Genomic DNA, 20,500 nt, shown 5'->3' on the forward strand with positions numbered 1-20,500 from the left:
TTGTTTTTCCTCCCTCCTCTCCCTAGTTTTGAGGCCACAATCAACTGTGCTCAGGGCTTATACCTGACTCAGTGCTCGAGGGAACATAAATGCTACCTCAGGATCAAATCCAGGTTAGCTGCATGCAATGCAAGTGCCCACTGTCCTCTCTTCCTGCCCCTCACAATTTTTCTTTTGTTTTTGGGCCACACCCAGCAGTACTGAGGGGTTACTTCTGGCTCAGGGAATCATATGTAATGCTGGGCATTGAATCCAGGGCACCCATATGTAAAGAAAGTGCCCCACCCATGGTACTGTATCATTCTGCCTCTAGCCCCTCACAAGTTCTTAAAAATAGGTTAAAAGAACACAAAGTCTTAAAAGCAAAGCCATGCCCCCTCTGTACGGGGCCTGCTCACCATCCTGGCCGGGGTCTTCCCATGCTGCATTCACGCCACCATCTGCTGCACTACTCGCCTCCAAGTGGAACATGTGAGTCCCCCATACTTTCGCATTCGGGTTTAGCTCTGAAACCTTGGCAGCTGGTACCTAGGAAAAATTGATACATGCATTTGCATCCAAATTATAATTAAATAAAACTTTATTAATTCAAAGTTAAAATGTACATATACAAGAGGACTTAGGTTGAAAGCAGAACCTGGTCATCTGCATGTTCTTCTAAACTCAACCAAGTACCAAAAAAAGTAACAAAAGATGCTGCCTTCAGAACATCATCAGAGGCACCTCAAGTGTCCTGTTCTCTCGACACAAGGCTCTCCAGGAACAGTCACCCAAGACATGTACATGCTCCATGGACATCCCAAGACTGTCTTTCAAAGGGTTAGCTGTTCCAGACTGCAACTCAACCACACCGCACAAGGGCCGAGTGACTCAGAACAGAATGCAAATAGGTCAGAGTTGAAAACTTAAAGCACTGCAGAAACAAAGGTGGAACATAATGGTTCCTCAGGAAAGTCAAGGCCTTGGACTACAGGCACAGAACACCAGCACCCGCTCATGGACCCTGCTCCTCCCAGGAAACGGTTCGGGATAGCCTGCTCTCATTGCCCGTTCCTCTGTCCTACCTCCCAAAACTGGACAAGAAGGTCCCTTCTGGCCCAGCCCTAGCCCTATCTATTTTCTCCTGCTGAGAAACATGGAATGGCTCCAGGACTGGGAAGTCCATGGCCTGGTATCAGCCTCCCTCACACCCTCCCAACACATCTTGACATGGCTATGCAGGGCACAGCTCCCACAGGAGAGAAGCTTGCAGTGCCTAGAGCTGGAGGCAGCCCGCCTGCCCACCCTGCCAAGAACAGGTCACTACCCCTCCCGCTATGTCCCACAGGAAAAGGTCAGGGAAGCACAGAAAACAATACACAGAATAAACTCTGGCAGGGGACTGAAGTTTGCAGAGGTAAAGAAAACTGATTCTAGGGCCAAGAGTTAGTACAGCAAGGAGGGTGCCTGCCCTGCATGTGAGAGACCCAAGCTTGAACCCCATATGGTTCCCCGGGGACCCCGTCAGGAATGCCTCCTGTGCACAGAGCCAGGAGCAAGCTTGGTATGGCCCAAAACCAAAAAAAAAAAAAAAAAAAAAAGAGAGAGAGAGAGAGAGAGAGAAAGGAAAAAAGAAAGAAAACACCTGAAATGGAAAGAAAGCAGATGTGATCAACACCGCAGAAAGTTCCCAGGAGAGTGGGGAACATCAGGCCCACAAAAGCTGGCGCCTCAGGGAGTACCATCTGTAAAGGCACAGGGTTCCCACTCCCCTGCAAGAGTGCTCTGCTCTGGGGCTGGAGAGAGAGCACAGCGGGTAGGGCGTTTGCCTTGCACGCGGCCGACCTGGGTTCAAATCCCAGCATCCCATATGGTCCCCTGAGCATCGCCAGGAGTAATTCCTGAGTGCAGAGCCAGGAGTAACCCCTGTGCATCGCCAGGTGTGACCCAAAAAGCAAAAACAAACAAAAAAAAGAGTGCTCTGCTCTGAACCCTGGCTCTGCCCCCCACATCGCATCTGTACCCCACTGTGGCCTCTGCTCTGCAGTGCTTTTCTCTCCCTGCCGGCCACTCTAGCTCCCTGAATGCTGGGCAGTGCCAGGGGACAAAGGCTCAGGAGCACAATGAGCAAGAGCCATTGACTCATCTCCCTCCTCAGCATCCTTGCTCCTGTCAGAACTTACCTCTCCATGCTACCCAGGCCATTGCTTTTTGGTTTGGGAACCATACCTGGAGGTGCTCAGGGCTCACTCCTAGCTTTGCACTCAGAAGTCATTCACGGTAGTGCTCAGGGGACCACACGGGATGCCAAAAAATGAATCTGGTTTGGTCTCGTGCAAGGCAAGTGCCCTCCCTGCTGTACTATCACTCCAGCCCTAGCACAACCTTTGGGGAAACCACCCTCTCACACCAAACCAGGCCTCTTCTACCACACAAAAACACAAACCGTAGATTTCCCTCAGCCAGGGCTAATTAAGACAAACCAGAGAGGTGGCACAAAAGGCCAGAGTGCAGACTTCAAGGGGAGAATCCCCAGGTAGATGTCTGGCATCACATGGTCCTCCAAAGTGCTGTTGGTGACTACAAGCACCAGAGTGTGGGACCTCCCCACAAAATAAAAACAGACAATCCTGAGGGTTGACACTGAAGTGTGAGAGAGGGTGCTCCCACAGCCCCTGCGGCCAGCAGGCAACACAAGGCACACAGCTCGCACCCCTGCACTGCACAGGAAACTGCAGCAGCAAAAGACCAAGCCAGCCCATGAAAATCCCAGCAATCCTAAAATAGTGGGTTTTTTGCTTTTTATTTTTTTTGTGGTGCCAGGGACTGAACCCAGGGCCTCACACAGGCTAGGCAGGCACTTTATCTCTGAGGCACATCTCCGTCATAAATTTTTTTTCAACATCAGCAAAATTAAGAACCGAAGAATTCCACAACTTTCCTGCAATTCACATGAGAAAAAAATCATACTGAATGTAGTTCTTTCAAGTTATTATTCTCTTGCAGTTATATAGAATTTTCACCAACGAACAGCCTTAGTTTCCTTCTGTTCAGCTTTCTCAGTCTTCCCAACTAAAAATTCTAGCTAGGAAAAGCTTACTAAAATCTTAAGTTGACCACCTAGACATTCTGAAGCAACTTTAACTACCATTATTACTCACTGCACCACCAAGTTCTGATAACAAAACTCTTCTACCCTCCACAGATGCTGTTCCAGGGCCACAGAGAGAGTACAGTGGGCAGGGACCCTGCCTTGAACACAGCTGACCCAGGCTTGACACCAGTGTCCCATACGGTTCCCCTAAACTCACCAGGAGTGATTCCTGAACAGAGCCACGTATAGCCCCTGAGAACCAGTATGTGTCCCCCACATCCCCCCGCCAAAAAAAGCTGTTTTGTTTAAAAATATAGGAACAAGGAACATAACAGTGAACAATTTTGTGTTTCCTACACTTGAAACAAAATGATCCCACTGACAAGTAACTGGATAGAAACTATTAAAACAAAAAGCAGAGGGGCTGGAGCGATAGCACAGCGGGTAGGGCGTTTGCCTTGCATGCAGCCAACCGGGGTTCAAATCCCAGCATCCCATATGGTCCCCTGAGCACCGCCAGGAGTAACTCCTGAGTGCAGAGCCAGGAGTAACCCCTGTGGATAGCCAGGTGTGACCCAAAAAGAAAGAAAAAAAAAAAAAGCAGAGCAGAGGGCAAAGTAGATAAAGAAATATGGTTGGGCATGAAGGGAAGAAACTCATCTGCCATTCTCAGCAAATATTATTAAAGAGGACAGCTAGTTCTGCAGAACATGCTAACAGATGCATTACTCAAGCCCTAAAGGGAAGACGCTGCTGCCAGTCTTTAGGAAACCCAGAGCAGGGCACCTCACTCAGTGCACCTGGTCAAACAAGAACATGGCTCATGTCTCTGCAGTTGAGATGAGGCCACAGAACAGCATGGGCCTCTCACTAGCTCTGCAAGACAGCCAGCATTAGGATTCCCGTACAACTGCCCTGGTGTCCTGACCATGGCAGGTTAGTCACAGCCCACCAAGGTCTCATTCTTACACTGGTCTGTCTTCATAACTACTTACAGAACAAAACAGATGACCCTGAACCTAACTTTCTGGTACAACTTCAAGATACGGGCATGGCAGAGAAAGGAGATTCATAGATAACCCCCAGTCTATAAATTTCAACTTTATTTGCTTATATCCATATAATAAACACTAATATTTGAGCTAGAAAGACAGTACAACTGGTAAAGCACTCGCCTTCACATGGCCAGCCTGGTTCAACCCCCAGGACTATGGTACCCTGAGCCCTGCCGGGAGTGATCCCTGAGCAAAGACCTAGGAGAAAGCCTGGAGCACATTAAGGATGTGGCCCAAACACCCCACCACAACCAAAAGAAAAAAAATTTTTCTTTGAACACTACTATTGAGGGGCCAGAGTGCTAGTACAGACGGTAAGCTGCTTGCCTTGCACATGGCCTATCACCAGTTATGGCAAAAAAAAAAAAATTTGTTCAAAGGGAAAAAAAAAAGCATACTTACTAGCTGTCCACTATCTTGCCAACTCCAAATGACAACATCTGCCATAGGTGGCGGGCAAAGGGGCTTCTGCACCCAAAGCGAGGACGCTGCCCAGTCCTGCATCTCCATGTGCGAGTCGTCCCCACATGTGCTCTCTCTTCCTAATGCTCCTCCCCCTGCAAACTCGGTCCACACATAGCCCACTGGACAGTCACAGCCAGATGCGAGGCCTTCAGGAACGATCTGGCTTGCCAACTCTCCCACTGTGTAACTGGAAAGTTCACTCAAAAACTGGGAGTAACAGTCCTCCGGGAAGCTCCGAGAGTCAGATCTATGTCCACCCTCTTCCAGGAGGGTCACCACACTGTCCTCGCCACTTGGCACAACCTTCTCCTCACCATTCCTTAGGAGGATGGGGCATAGCTGGGGAGTGCTGGGCGGAGTAGCTATTGCAGGGTCAACACGAACCAAGCAGGGTTGCTCCTCAGAGGCATCACAAAATTCTGTTTTCCCAAAAGCCACCTTTGGACTCCCCACAAAATCCACTTCTGCACTGAAGGTGGCTGATGCAACTGTAGGTGTGGCGTTTCTTTCTCCAGAAGGAAGCAGGGGCCTGCTTGTCCCGCAGGGGTCCGTGGAGTCCACTCTGCGAGTGTCCTGACTGTGTATCTCCCCGTCCTGTCCTGGGCGTGCCACTCCTGATGCTGGAGCACCTTCTCCAGCTGACTCCGAGATGTGTGTCGGTGCAGAATTTTCTCCACTGCCATCAGGCTTGCCCTCCTGTGCACTTGAATCCCCCTCCTGGCTTACAGGTGGCACCATGTCCAGTTCCTCAAGGCCACAGTCGTCCACCCTATTAGCTTCATCACTTCTCTTCATTTGATCCACTTCCGAACCCAAGCTAGCTGTGGTATGAAAGCCACAAGCCAGAGACTCCTTACTGGGCAGTGCGTTGCAATTCTGAGCATTTGTTTTCCAGTTCAGGGGACTTCTAGAATCTGTTTGAACATCCTCTATGTCGTGATCACCTGTCTCTCTGGGGTGCACTCTGATGGATTCGTTTTCAGAATTTTCTAACCTGTGAGTGTGACTTGCTGACCTCTGGAAACATGCTTTATTGTTGGCCTTAGAATTCAGGTCAGTTTCACTTTTTTGCTTTTCCAGGCAGGTGACCAAAAGTGCAGAGGAAATCAAGTGACTCTGAGGACGTGTTGAGCCAACAACAAACCTGCCATGTGGGAGTCCTCGATGGGAACTTACAAGTTCTGGGGTATCTGTTTTTTGTATCAGCCCCTCGGCGTCTGTCTCTTGCTCTACAGGCATTCCTGAACATACCTGTGCCCATGTCCTGTCAGCCCCGACATCAACATGCACACCCACCTGATAGGGGGGTGTCCATGCAGAGGCCCTCTTACCAGTACCCACCTTACCCTTGTCCAGATGAAATGTGTTACCCTCAGGCCGCAAAGACAATGCCTCATCTGTCAGAGGGGGGTTTCCGGTTGCCAGGTTGCCATCCTGCCCAGGGTGCAAATCTTCTGTAACCCTGGGCCCCATGAGGGACTTGGGTCCAGGATCAAGATGAAGTCTGTGCGGGTCTACTTCCCGGAAGTCAGTCAGAATGGGAAGACACACACTTCCAAAGCCCTCCCGAGAGGCACATCTCTTTGGGTCTGAATCAATTCCATCTGGACTTACAGAAACAAGATTACTCTCTAATCTGCTGGCATCTTGGAAACCATCACTGTCTCTCAGGAGCACTGTGGAGTCCTTTTCACCTTCCTCTTCAGAATGTGGAGTCTTACCCACAACAATGTCTATAGTCCCAGATCCATGGTTTCCCCCAACACCTGCAGCACTGTTAGTTAAATGAACACGTGAGTCACCCACAGGAATGACTCGTTGTGAACGCTCCTGTTCTTCGGGAATGGCACAGACATATGTGAGTGAGTCAGTGCCTGTGTTAATGTTTAACTCAGGATGGATGCCAGTGTTACGCAATACACAACTTTCCGGGTGATTTTTATGGAACCCAGGGTAGGCATTTGCCCTTAAAGACTCTGCCTGCACGTCACCAATGTTTACTCTACAGGGCAGGCCACTGTGGGTCAAAAGTTGAGTTTTCTCATTCTCCACTTCCTTCATTTCATTTGGGCCTAGCATGCCTGGCAGGCACTCCAACTGCCCTGGGCCTTGGGAGGGGCAAGTCAATAGCCCCCCAACAGGGACAGCTGAACAACATTTGGGCGCCACAGCTGCTGCACACAGGCGCACAGGAAGCTCTTCCTCAGAGTCTAGGCAGGCAGAATCCACAACACAGATACTGTAAAATCCACTCTCTCCAGAATTCCGACCTGATGTGAGGTCCACGCACACACGGTTTTCACTCTCCACCTCCCTGGCAGATGGCCCTGGAAGGTCGGATTCATCATGACTGCTGGCCTGACCCTTTCCCACTGGCTTTCCCCCTGGAATATGGCTGGCCCAAGTGGAGGGGCACTCCCGTCTCCCCACAAGGCCAATTTCTTGCAGGCCCCAGTCCAGGCGCTTAGGGACGAGGGAAAGAGCCCCATCATCTTCAGAGCAAGTCTGTGGACCACTACTGCACCTACACAAAGTGTCACAGGCACAGCCACAATTCTGTTCCAGAGTAATGCTGCCTGAGCACTGGACAGGCCCATCTGAGTTGTCCGATCTAGCTGAGAAGGTAGAAACTGCGGAGTTAAGCAAGTGGGTGGGCCTGTGACCCCATGTGTGCCCAGATTGCACCAAAGCCCCCAAGCACGGCTGAGCTCCAGCAACCCTGCCAGCTCCGTGGCTGACACTGTGAAGCTCCTCAGCGTCAAGGGCATCGAATAACAAAGACAAAGTTTTACTTATCTTATTCTCCGGTTCCTTCTCCTCCACAGATTTTTCTAATAGGACAGTTTTGTCACTGTTGTCCCTACTTAACTCTTTGCTAAAGCAACAGCCCATGCTGGGAAATTCAAATTCACACCAACACTGTTTGTCGCTCTGGGTCTGTGCAAGTGCATCTCACACTAACTTCTTATGGTCTCTGAGAAGCTGACACCCAGCACCAAAAATAGCCCCTCGCAGTAATCACATGTGCCTGCCACTCAAGCGCAGAATCCTAATGACAGGAGGCCCTGTCCAACAGCCGTCACTCCAGGCCCAAACTGCAACAGCAAGTGGAACCTAAAGATCAGAAAAGCCTCACAATAACAAAAACCTTTCTTACCCTCCAAAGAGTAAAAGGGACACTGTGGCTAGAAGAAGGAAGTTCCACTTGGGCTTTGCGACTGTGTCTCACCACTGCCCAAACGATCTTTCAAGACATGGCAGTTGGCCTACTCTCCCAAGGGAAAAATAGCAAGAATTTGCTCTGTAAGATTTTAACTAGCTATTATCAATGTATCTGGTTTTCTGCCTTTGAAAAGTAAGAACTGCTGCTGGCATTCAGGGACAACTCTGCCAGACATAAAATGAAATGCTATCTCCTATCCATTAGAGATACTCGTTGAAGTATGCAACTGAAATGTGCAACCTCCAACAAGCAATACAGCTGAATGCTGTGCACCTGGGCCCAGAGAGAGTAAGCGGGTAGAGCACTTGCCTTGCATGCAGCTGACCTGGGCTCGATCCCTGGCACCCCAGGTGTCCTGAGCCCCACCAGGCATAATCCCTGGACAGAGACAGAAGTCAGTCCTGAGAATTGACTAGCGTAGCCTCACAGAAGAATATGAGCAAGCAGTGCAGGCAGTGTGTAACCTCCAACCCTCCCCAGGTGGGTGACAAATGAGCATGTGCACCCCACAGACACTAATAGCAACAAAGGGAGGGAAAGGGGTACCCCACCCTGCAAGGGGGATTTTCCCTAACAAACCTTGACTTCTTGGTTCGACCCAATTCAGAATAAAACCACCATCCATCAATTGTACATCTCTCTTTGCTGATATCCACCCCCAAACTGGCATGGCCAAAATAAGTCTGAAAGACACCAACTTCCCTTTGACATCACTGTCACTCTCACCTTCAGGACTGAATACTTGTTTAATTGGGCTTCTCTGCTTCAACTCTTGCCTCGCCAAAACTCACTCCCCTCCTGAGATCAAACTAACATTCCTAAAATATGCTTGTTTGCTATTCCCCACCTAAAATCTTCCAACTTTATCAAAATTAATTTCAACAACTAAGAGACAGACGCAAATAGTTGCCAACCGGCTGAAAAGAAGAGAGTTTTGTTTCAATATTATTTTCTACTTGTTTCTCTTTTAAATAAAATAACAGATGTCAAAGAGGAAGTATTGAATCTGAGTCTGGACTCTGAAAATAGACTGCATGGATTTAAATCCTGGCTCAGACACTTTCTAGGTGAATTTTATTGCAGAAATTATTTACGGCTCTGAGGTGTCTTGGCTTCCTCATCTGTAAAACAGGGACATGGGGGGACTGGAGCAATAGCACAGTGGGTAGGGCGTTTGCCTTGCACTCAGCCGACCAGGGTTTGATTCCCAGCATCCCATATGGTCCCCTGAGCACCGCCAGGAGTAATTCCTGAGTGCAGAGCCAGGAGTAACCCCTGCGCATCACCGGGAGTGACCCAACAATTTAAAAAAAAAAAAAAAAAAACACCAGGGACATTCGGGTAGTACAGGGGTCATGATGTCTGCCTTGCATGCAGCTGGTTCCAATTCAATTACCGACATGACATATGGTCACCACATAAATATGGTCCCCACAAGAATATGGCCCTGGATATAAGGGTCACATGAATTGGTGTGTGGCATGGAGATGACTTGTGGGTCCCTCTCCCAGTACCTGCTGCTCCAACATTAGCTTGCTGCTCTTTGGCATTCAGCATTAGTACTCGGCTCACAGAATGGAGGTTCAAATTTTATTAAGTTTTGATCTCACTGCCCATTCAATACAAAGTCCCAAGCTAGGAGCAAGTGAAAAGAACAATGAAAAACATGACTACAGAGACTGAAACTAGAGTTCCAGATTCATGAGCAGTGAATACTAGCTGTTAAAGAGCATGAGTGACCCTCAATGGGAAAAGGAAATGTGCTCAAATCGTATTGTGAAGATAGTCAATTAACAAAGAATTACTCAATTGTATACTTCAAATGGTTGAATTTTATTGAATGTGAATTTGTACTTCAGTAGCATAAAAAACAAACAAAAAAACAGAATCCAGACAGAATCCAGACCCTAAGGATTCCAGTTTAATGAAAAAAACATATTGTAACACAAAAAGAGTTTTGAAAATTGAATCACTCACTGTACTCCATGGTTGGGCCTAGGAAGGTCTCGTGAGGGTGATCCACATTTATAAGTTAATCACCACTCAGAAAGTTCTGCAGAAGGTGGAGAACTGTACCATAGGCAAAGTTGATATTACTACTGAAGAATGTAAGTCTGCCCCCAAATTGTTTCATATATTTATCTGGGAATCACACTGGGGAATTCTATTGACACTATATCCATTGTAGGAGAGCCAAACCTACTGGACAGTTTCCTAAATAAGACTGTTATGGTATACCACACTCACCAGTCAAAGCCATGGCAGAGCACCGAGCAGCCACACTCAGTGAGTGTACACAAACAACACTGGTGAAGGAATGTGTCACAAACAACGACAGTCAGAAAAGTCTGCAGAGACAGGCCACTTACAAGAGAAGAAAAGGAAGTTAATACCCCCCAAACTGAATGCTAGGAAATAATGACCTATCAACAGAGAGAAAGCATGGCAAGTTAAGAAAATGGGATAAAAATGATTCATTACAGATGAAATCATGCTAAGGAAAAAGGAAATAAAATATCTGCACATTGGTGACAACTATATGCAAATGTCTGTCCTCTCTAACAAAGCCTTTTTTCCTTTCAATGAAGATGCTTCAATTTGCGAAAACTGTTTTAGCGGACACATCAATCTGATGATCTCTCATGGTATACCAGGTTGTGAATATCCACAAGAAAACAATCTTGGCAAAACTGGTAAATGTTATAGCCAGCTTTCAAAATCCTGGTGCCAGAAAGGACCTACCCTGGGGCCTAGTGGCCAGCCTGGACAAGAAATTGCCATGTGCACTCAGTTCTGAAATGCTTATCCTTGAAAATGACAAATTCTGTGCAAGTAGCACTTGAGTCAACTATCATGAAGTGTCAGATTCTTGTTCAAGTGTCTCAGTTCTTTTCTAAATAATCCATGTCTTTTACCCACCAAGTATTCAAAGCAAATTAGCAAACACAATCAGAGAACCCAAAATCTAATTCTATGCCCTGCAAGAGATTGACTTTTGATACTATGTTGGACTGCAAACCAACAATGGAGAGAAGGAAAATTTGTACTAAAAACAAAAGTAAGAAAAAAAAATACTTCAATGATTTCTGAATAATTTTCTTCAGACTACTAGATGCCTTATACTAGAGTTTTAAATCATGAAGTACTGGGCCAAAGAGCTGAATGGACTGGGATTCACTGTCACTGTATCACTGTCATCCCGTTGCTCATCAATTTGCTAGAGCGGGCACCAGTAACGTCTCCACTGTGAGACTTGTTGTTACTGTTTTGGGCATATTGAATACGCCACGGGTAGCTTGCCAGGCTCTGCTGTGCGGGCAAGATACTCTCAGTAGCTTGCCGGGCTCTCCAAGAGGGGCGGAGGAATCAAACCCGGGTCAGTCGCGTGCAAGGCAACGCCCAACCGCTGTGCTATGGCTCCAGCTCGGACTGGGATTGTGCCTTGCTTCCAGGAGGCCCTGGCACTGCGTGGTCTAGCCCACCCCCAAACTCTGCAAAGAGTAGCTCCTGAGCACTGCAGGATCCAAAACTCTAAAACAAAATTTCTTAAAAAATAAATAAATAATGTAGAGAGATTCCAGGCAGACAGTACAGTGGATATGGTATTTGCCTTGGACAGGGCAGACCCAGGTTTGATCCCCTAGCATCCCATATGTTCCCCTGCCCCCACCCAGCCCTGAACACATAAGCATGAATGTGGAAAAAAAATGTTTTTTTTTAAATTTAAAATAATGTAAACTAGGGTCAGAGTGATAATATAGTGGATAGGGGCACTGTTTGCCTTGCATGCAGCCAACCCATGTTAAATCCCCAGCACCTCACAGGGGCCCCTGAATCCTACCCGGAGTGATCCTATGCACAGATCAAGGAATAAGCCCTGAGCAGAGCCAAATGTGTCACAAAAAAAAACAACAACAAATCAACAAATGTAAACTCGTGGCTAGAGAGAGTTAGTTCAGTAGGTAAGGAAGGCACTTGTCTTGCAGCCGACCTAGATTGGATCCCCACCAGGAGTAAGTCCCTGCGCACAGCTGGGAATAGCACACACACACAAATAATAATAATAATAATAAGGGAAAAAAATCTATAGAGATAATAGAACAATAATAGTAATGACATATCATTTGAGGAAGATGGCATTATTATTTTTTTTTTTAAGTATACCAGACCAGATTTTACTTGAAAGTTTTGAGGAAAAGGAGAGAGGGAGGAAAGGGGCTGAGAGAGAGAATAAGGCACTCAAGAGAGAACGTGGGGGGCTGGAGCGATAGCACAGCGTGTAGAGCATTTGCCTTGCACTTGGCTGACCTGAGTCCATTCCCAGCATCCCATATGGTCCCCTGAGCACCACCAGGGGTAATTCCTGAGTGCAGAGCCCGGAGTAACCCCTGAGCATCACCAGGTGTGACCCAAAAAGCCAAAAAAAAAAAAAAAAGAGAGAGAGAGAGAGAAGGTGGGCTTCTCCAAAGGAGAGGAAGTTCCAGTACACATCCCAGCATTAGATATTAAAGTATGAAAGCCCACATCTCAAGAGGGGAGATGTGGGCAACATAAGCATTTGGGTACCACATGTGCTCGACAGCAATACATGGACAGAAGTTTATTTTGTTTAATGCTACCATGTTAGGAGCCAAGGGTACTTCTACAGGGGGTTAAGGTGTTTGCCTTCATGTGGCTAATCCCAGTTTTATCCCCATCACCACATATGGTCCCCCCAAAAGTCAGAAATGACCCCTGAAAACAAAGCATTGAGCAAGCTATGAGCACTGCCAGGTGAGGCCCCCAAACAAAATAATGCTACTTTGGGGCAGGAGAGATAGTACAGTCAGCAGGGCATTTGCCCTACTGGCACTGACCCCGGGTCCATTCCCAGCATCCTATATGGTCATCGTCCATCCCCCTCCCCTGGTGTCCACAGCACTGTCATGAGTGCAGAGCCAGAAGCAACCCCTGAGCTTTGCATTGCTGGGTGTGGCCCCCAAATACCAAAACCACATGAAAAATAAAAAGCCACCTTGGGGCTGAAGATATGGTACAGAAAGTAAGACACTTGACATATATAGGACCAACCCGGGTTCAATCCCGGCATCCCATACAGTGCTCTAAGCACTGCCAAAAGTGATTCCTGAGTGCAGAACCAGGAGTAATCTCTGAGCATCACCGGATGTGACAAAAAAAACTACAATTACAAAACTACCTTGTTAAAAGTAGAACAACAATCCAACCCTAATCCTTGAAGTCTTATATGAATTGCTTGTAACTTTCAGGGAGTACATAGTTTATTCTTTGTTTTTACACGACACCTGGTGGTGCTCAAGGCCTACTCCCAGCTCTGCGCTCAGGGATCACTCCTGGAAGTCTTCAGGGGACCATATAGGGTCAGAGATCGAATGCGGTCAGCACTGTGCAAGGCAAGCACACTACCAATCATATTATCGCTTCAGCCCAAGGTTTACTCTTTGCAGCTTAAGATTTTTAAGTTCTCACTGAAGACTACCAATTTAAATCTGGAGTGGGTCCAGATGAAACTTGCATACACATACTGCAAATGAGGTAAAGCAGAACTGATATGTATCTCCAGGTCCTTATCCCTCATTGATCACAACTGAAATGTGAAACCAAGTTCCTTCATAGCAGCAGTTCACTATAACTTCTGGGATTCAAAGAATACAAGCAATCAAACCTAAAGCTAATCATATACACACAAAAGATTACCAGTAAGTCATGAAAAGTACCGTGACAAAGAGCTGACATTGAACTGCCACACAGGGTTTGCTCTTCAAGCCTGATTCTCCCTTAAACACGTATCTCACTTGCTTGTCCCTGTGTGTCTCCGCTTGGCTATTTCCACTCAGGAGAATCCTGTGTTCTTTCCTAGACATATACTTCTCTCTTTCCCTCCCCCCACACATTTCTATCTTGCTTCACCAATTATAAATAAATAAATAAAAGATTACACGCACACAGTGTGGGTGCACCCACACCGAGGAGGAGGAATGGCACTGCAATATTGCCATCATTAAACCCCACTAACACCCCCAAATCCTTTGAAAAAAAAAAATTTTTCTATTTTTTCACAATCAATATTTCAGCCCTGCAATCAATTACCTGACTCAAAGCTGGGATGGAACTTGTCTGAGAAGTAGTTTGAGATATGGGACCATTCATCTGTAAAATTGAAAACATGAAACATACCATCACTACAATGTTAAGAAACGTGTTTTCAAACCACAGTAATTAAGAAAAAAAAAAAAAGGAGAGTACATCCTGTGACAAATTTAAGTGTGTATTTAGTAATCAAGAAAATCAGCAAAATATTCAGAATGATATGGGAAACTTATATTTTTAAATATTTTAAATTCTAACTATCACTGTCATCCTGTTGCTCATCAATTTTCTCAAGCGGGCACCAGTAACATCTCCATTGTGAGACTTGTTGTTACTGTTTTTGGCATATCAAATACGCCACGAGTAACTTGCCAGGCTCTCTGACAGGGGCGGAGGAATCAAACCTGGGTCGGCCACATGCAAGGCAAACGCTCTAACCACTGTGCTATCGCTCCACCCCATAAATTCTGACTAAACACAGTAAAAGATAGTGTCTTTCCCCAGTCATATAGAAAATTAAATATTACTGCTTTACATGGCGAAATCTTAAAATGCAATTTAAAAAATATTCAAATCCTCATTAGTTCTTCAAAGATACAGCACTGCAATAAATCAATGCATTTTCTAGGCAGTCTAAACAACACAGAGCTATTCCCACCACTATCTTCTCTATTGTTGAATATCCAGAGCTGCTTCTACTAAGTTATTCACACTTAGAGAATAAGAATAAGTGTACTATTTAAGTACACTCAGTACTTAAATAGGTGGCACAATCTGACTTTTGACTTTTCAAATCCAAAGCAAAATCTTGGAACAGGAGAAGAAAGAGGTGCTGGCAACTCCTGAGTTGTGTACTGGGATGCGTACTCACCAGATGAGCCCCACCTTTCCCTTCCTGGACGCGCTGGCCCTGCGGTTCAGCCACCACCTTAGCGTCCTGATCAGAAGTCATGGGCTGTTTACTCTGTGGCTACACTGGGAGAAGTTGGACGCTTGCTGTGGGATGCTGTGAAATGGCAAAGACAGTGGGCAGGTAAGCAGAGTATAGTCCATAGCTGATTCTTAACCTGAGTTACCAAGATGTCTTAAAATTATCAAGTTTCCCAAAACTTGTGTTTAATCTCTCTGGAGTCCAAATAATTTGCCTTATGAATATCTTACAAACCCAAGAAATAACACTTTCTCAGTGTTGTTTGGTTTCGGGTCCACATATGGCTCTGTCCTGGGAGTAGAGCTTCTGGAAATGCTCAGGAACAGTGTACTGGGGACCAAACTCAGGCCTCTGGCATGCAATGCATGTACTCTGTGTGCCCTCTATTCCCACATACATTCTTTTGTTTTGTTTTAGTAGAAGGCCACCAGGGTCACACCCAGATATACACAGCCAGATAGCAAACAGCGCATCACAAGGCACACAGCCATTTGAGCTACTTCCCAGCTACAACAACCGTTCTCTTTAAAAACAAGTTTCTAAAGGCTGAAGAGAGAATACAGCAGTAGGGCACTTGCCTTGCATGTTGCTGAACCAGGTTCGATCCCCAGCATCCCATATGGTCCCCTGAGCACCAACAGGAATACAGAGCCAGGAATAAACCCTAAGCAACACTGGGTGTGGCCCCAAAACCACACTAAATAAAATCATTCTTTTTTTTTAAATTTTGATTGTGTTTTTATTTTATTATTATTATTATTATTATTATTTTGGTTTTTGGGTCACACCCGGCGATGCACATTGGTTACTCCTGGCTCTTCACTTAGGAATTACCCCTGGCGGTGCTCAGGGGGACCATATGGGATGCTGGGATTAGAACCCGGGTCTGCCGCGTGCAAGGCAAACGCCCTACCCGCTGTGCTATCGCTCCAGCCCCTAAATAAAATCATTCTTAAGGGGTAGAGATAGCACAGGGGTTAAGACACTTGCCTTGCACTCCGCTAATCCAGATTTTACCCCTGGCACCCCATATGGTCTCCCAAGCCCCACCGGGAGTGACCCCTGAGTACAGAATTAGGAATAAACCCTGAGCACTGCCAGATGTAGCCCAAAAACATAAATTTTAAAATTTTTTTAAAGTTTCTTCTTCACAACAATCTGGTGACATGATAATCTAGCATGTTGCCACTTATACAAACCCAATAATGTCTAGAATGTTCTTTTCAAAAAGCTAGTAAATTTCAAAATCAATAGAAGCACAATCTTAAGATTTGATGAACCTGAAATGTATGCAATACACATGTGTATATCTGTAATATGTGACATACATGTATTACACATATGTATAATTTGTCTGTATGTAAATTAATATATAAATGTATGTAATACACATGTATTGCTCAAGGACAACTATCAGGGGAAAAAAGGTCGTTAGTTCAAAAGAATCTTCAACACTCCTGCACCAGAACCTGAAAAGAAACTGGACAGGACACCAAGCACCGCAAAGCTCACACAGACCAGGAATCTCAAAAACCACAGGGTTCTCTCCAGAAACAACAAGAAATGAGAGCCCAGGAGAGAGACACGCAACCAGGCCCCTCGCTCTCCAGACCCAACTACTCTTCAGAGTTCCAGGGCTTCAACAAGAGAGAGATTCAAACTGGCACTCTGCAAGCTCTTCTGCAAACACACCTGGTGGTCAGGAGCTCAGAAGTGAATGGGTGAGCTTTTACATTTTTTGTTTTGTTTGGGAGTCACACCCAGCAGTGCCCAGGACTTACTCCTGGCATTACTCAGGGGATTGTAGGCAGTTCCATCTCTCTGGCACTGAGTTTTCCACTTCTATAATATGATAGCACTCTCCACTCATGAGGATCTGCTTGTTAGTGTTCTGAGTGTGACAGACTCTACTCTCAAAGCTCATCATTATGGGGGCTGGGGCAACAGTAGGGGGGATGGCACTGACTCTGTATGTGGCCAACCCCAATTCAATCTCTGGCACTGCATAAGATCCCCCAAAGACCACAAGGAGCCACCTCAGAGCACAGTCAAAAATGACCGAGCTTTGCTAGAGAGGCCTAGGTCACAGCTCCAGCACTATCTGGGCGTCCCAGGAGCAATCCTTAGGCACTGAGGAAGCGTAAACAGCAGATAACCCTTGAAACAAATCAGTTCTCAGGACAATGATTTCCAAAGTGAAGAGCAAATGAAAGGCCAATCTACTAAGCACCAACTTCCATCTTTCCTGGGCCACTGAACAAGCGCAGGACGAGTCTTCTTTCTAGTCAGGGTAAAGCAGACTGGGGGAACCACAGGTGACAGATGCACTTAGCCTTTATGGTGGAAACTGAGTTTTCACTTGGACATCTGTAGTCAGAAACCTAGAAGGGGAGGGGGAGTGGAGAGGGGTGGTGTTGAGCACACATGGTGTACTCAGGAGAATCGTGTGCAGTTCTGGGCACTGAACCGAGAATGGCTTCATGCAGGACAAATCCCACGGTTAATCCCTTGCCCTGTAACTCCACTCTTAGAAAATGATTCTTAAACCTTGTGAGCAAAGAACCACATCTAAAACCCTACCCCCTCCTCAAGCAATGCTAAAGTAAAAATGCAGGGTTCACTACATGAACCAATGAAGTTTTCACAAAACTGACAAGTTGTTAAACATAAATTCTCACAAAACCATCAAGTCTAGAGAAGAAAGATACGACAGGGGCCTGAGCAATAGTACACCAGGTCGAGAGCTTGCCTTATAAATATGTGGCTGGCCTAAGTTCGATCCCAGCTCTCCCTATGGTCCCCTGAGCCTTCCGAGAGTAATTCCTGAGCACAGAGCCAGTAGTAAGCCCTGAACACACATAAACATTTCACCATGTGAACAATTCAATATTGACATATCTGAATATATTCACTACTATATTGAGATTGACAAGTAACAACAGAGGGGTACATTTTACCACTATAAACTTCAAAATTTGGGGCTGGAGCGATAGATAGCACAGCGGGTAGGGCATTTGCCTTGCACGCGGCCGACCCAGGTTCGAATCCCAGCATCCCATATGGTCCTCTGAGCACCGCCAGGAGTAATTCCTGAGTGTAGAACCAGGAATAACCCCTGTGCATCGCTGGGTGTGACCCAAAAAGCAGAAGAAAAAAAAAAAGACATTCAACTTCAAAATTCTAAATAGTCTCAATAAATAATGCTTGACTGGGGGGGGGTGGGAAGATGTGATAATCAAAGGGGGAGAGGGAATCAATTAGGAGTTTCAGTCAGAAAAAAACCCTTCAATAAGCATATGGTCTGACAAAACAAACAACAAAACCAGATGTGACCTTATCACAAAAAGAGCAAATAAGAGCAGAAGAAAGTCATAGGTTCTGTGAAGTGAGAAACCTCTAAGCTATCTGACTTCTTCAACGCAAAGGGAGACATGACACATATATATGGCCAAACTCCAGGTTTGTTTTATAAAGTCTGATTTAAAAAATAAATCAAACTACACTGGGGCCAGAGAAATAGTGAGTAAGGCATTTGCACCCGAGCACCACCAGAGTAATCCTGGAGTGCAGAACTAGGAGTGATTCTTAAGTACCACAAGGTGTGCCGTCCCCCCACCCGCCTCACTCCACCACAAAATAGGTTACACTAAAAGGCAATCAAATCAGCAACACTGGTGAAGTACTTGAAGGCATTAAAGAATTAATATGGGCCAAACAGGTAATAATTGGGAGGGAGAAAACCTGGGTCCCATCCCCGTACCTCATCTGGTACCCCAAGACCCACCAGAAATGATCCCAGAGCACAGAGCCAGGAATAAACTCTGAGTTCAGCTGGGTGTGGCCCAAAGATAAACAAACAACAGCACTAAAATTAAAGGGAGAGGGGGGATTAGTGTGCTTTGGAAGACAACTCAAAGATTAGTATCAGGGGCCGGAGAGATAGCACAGCGGGTAGGGCGTTTGCCTTGCACGCGGCCGACCCGGGTTCGATCCCCAGCATCCCATATGGTCCCCCAAGCACTGCCAGGAGTAATTCCTGAGTGCAAAGCCAGGAGTAACCCCTGAGCATCGCTGGGTGTGACCCAAAAAGCAAAAAAAAAAAAAAAAAAAAAAAAAAAGATTAGTATCAGCTTTGTGTGCAGGAAACCCAGGTTTGAGCCCTGACACTATATGGTTCCCCAAGCACCCCCAGGAGCAACCCCGAGCACTGCCAGGTCCAGCTAGCACCCAAACACCCGCCTCAATGCCTCCAGAAAAGGAATGTGATTTCTTAGCTGTGATAATGATGTGGCAGGGGAGGGAAGAAGAAGGGAGAGAGAGAGGAATCTGAGGCTGGTGCAATACTACAGCAAGTAAGGGTACTTGCCTCACAAAAGCACAGAGCAAGTAAGCCCTGAGCACCACCAAGTGTGGCCAAAATAATACATGGATAGAACTATATCCTCTCTACTTTTTAATTTATTTTGGTTTCTAGGCACAACCAGAACTCCTGGCTCTGCACTCAGGGATCACTCCTGGGGGTCCTCAGCAGATCCTATAGCAGGCAATGGCTCAAGTCCACTGCATGTAAGATAAAGCACCTTACCCACTGTGCTATCTCTCCAGGTCCTCTTCTCTACTTGTTAGAAATGTCCTATAGGGCCAGAATGATAGAACAGTGGGTAGGGCAACAGCCTTGCATGGGGCTGATGGGTGCCCAGTCCCTGGAATTCCAAAAACGTACTAATCCTTTGAGTTAGTTGTCTTCCAAAACACCCTGAGCAACACCAGGAGTGATTCCTGAGTACAGAGAAAGGAATAAGCCCTCAGGGCTGCCAGGTGTGGCCCCAAAACAAAAACAAACAAACAAAAAAAGAAAGAAATTTCAATATGGGTCAGGAGACAGCATACAGTATAGTGGAGTACATGCTCGGCAAACAGAATGTCTGGGTTCAATTCCAGGCATTCTATGACCCAAAAATATGGCTCAGAGCAACCCAAAAGCAAAACTGGGAATAACTCCCCTCCACAACCAGATATGACCTAAACACTAAATTAATAACAAAAAACAAATGTAAAGGAACCTGAAATAACCACATCAGTAAATCCTCAATGACTTCAATAATACCACTGTGACATAACAATTATCACAAAATGGGGGCTGGAGTGACAGCACAGCAGGTAGGGCGTTTGCCTTGCATGCAGCTGACCCAGGTTCGATTCCCAGCATCCCATATGGTCCCCTGAGCATCGCCAGGGGTAATTCCTTAGTGCAGAGCCAGGAGTAATCCCTTTGCATTGCCAGGTGTGACCCAAAAAGAAAAAAAAATCACAAATTGACTTTTATTGTTCAAAATCTTGATAATTCCATTTGCCTTTTTGTTGTAACGAACAGAAGTAAATCTGTTTGTGCCTCAGAGGTAAGGGTAGAGTGGTGAAAACTGAATATTAGTGGAGGGAAGATCACACAGTTGGTGGGATTGGTACTGAAGATTTAATGCCTGAAGCAACTGTACTATGAACAACTTGGTAAATCACAGTGTTATAACTTAAATTTTTTCAATTTAAAATAATTTTTAAATGGTACTATACTACTCTCTATGAAAAAGATTTCCTTCCACGAAGCATTCCCACCAAAAGAACTTTTTTAATCAAACTTCCACATC

General features: G+C 46.0%; 1 protein-coding gene across 3 annotated transcripts in view; it reads right to left on the reverse strand.

The window, feature by feature from the left end:
• The window catches only part of LARP4B (La ribonucleoprotein 4B), a 71,466-nt gene that overhangs the window by 31,655 nt on the left and 19,311 nt on the right, over positions 1-20,500 (reverse strand). For all 3 annotated transcript variants that reach the window (XM_055138400.1, XM_055138402.1, XM_055138401.1), the window contains exons 2-4: positions 14,796-14,930; positions 13,925-13,984; positions 399-528 (exon numbers count right to left, since the gene is read on the reverse strand). In XM_055138400.1, the coding sequence (XP_054994375.1) occupies positions 399-528; positions 13,925-13,984; positions 14,796-14,876 (271 nt within the window). In that variant the 5' untranslated portion in view covers positions 14,877-14,930. The remainder of the gene's footprint in view (positions 1-398; positions 529-13,924; positions 13,985-14,795; positions 14,931-20,500) is intronic.

Source organism: Sorex araneus, chromosome 5, assembly GCF_027595985.1.
Source record: "Sorex araneus isolate mSorAra2 chromosome 5, mSorAra2.pri, whole genome shotgun sequence".
NCBI classification, from domain to species: Eukaryota; Metazoa; Chordata; class Mammalia; order Eulipotyphla; family Soricidae; genus Sorex; species Sorex araneus.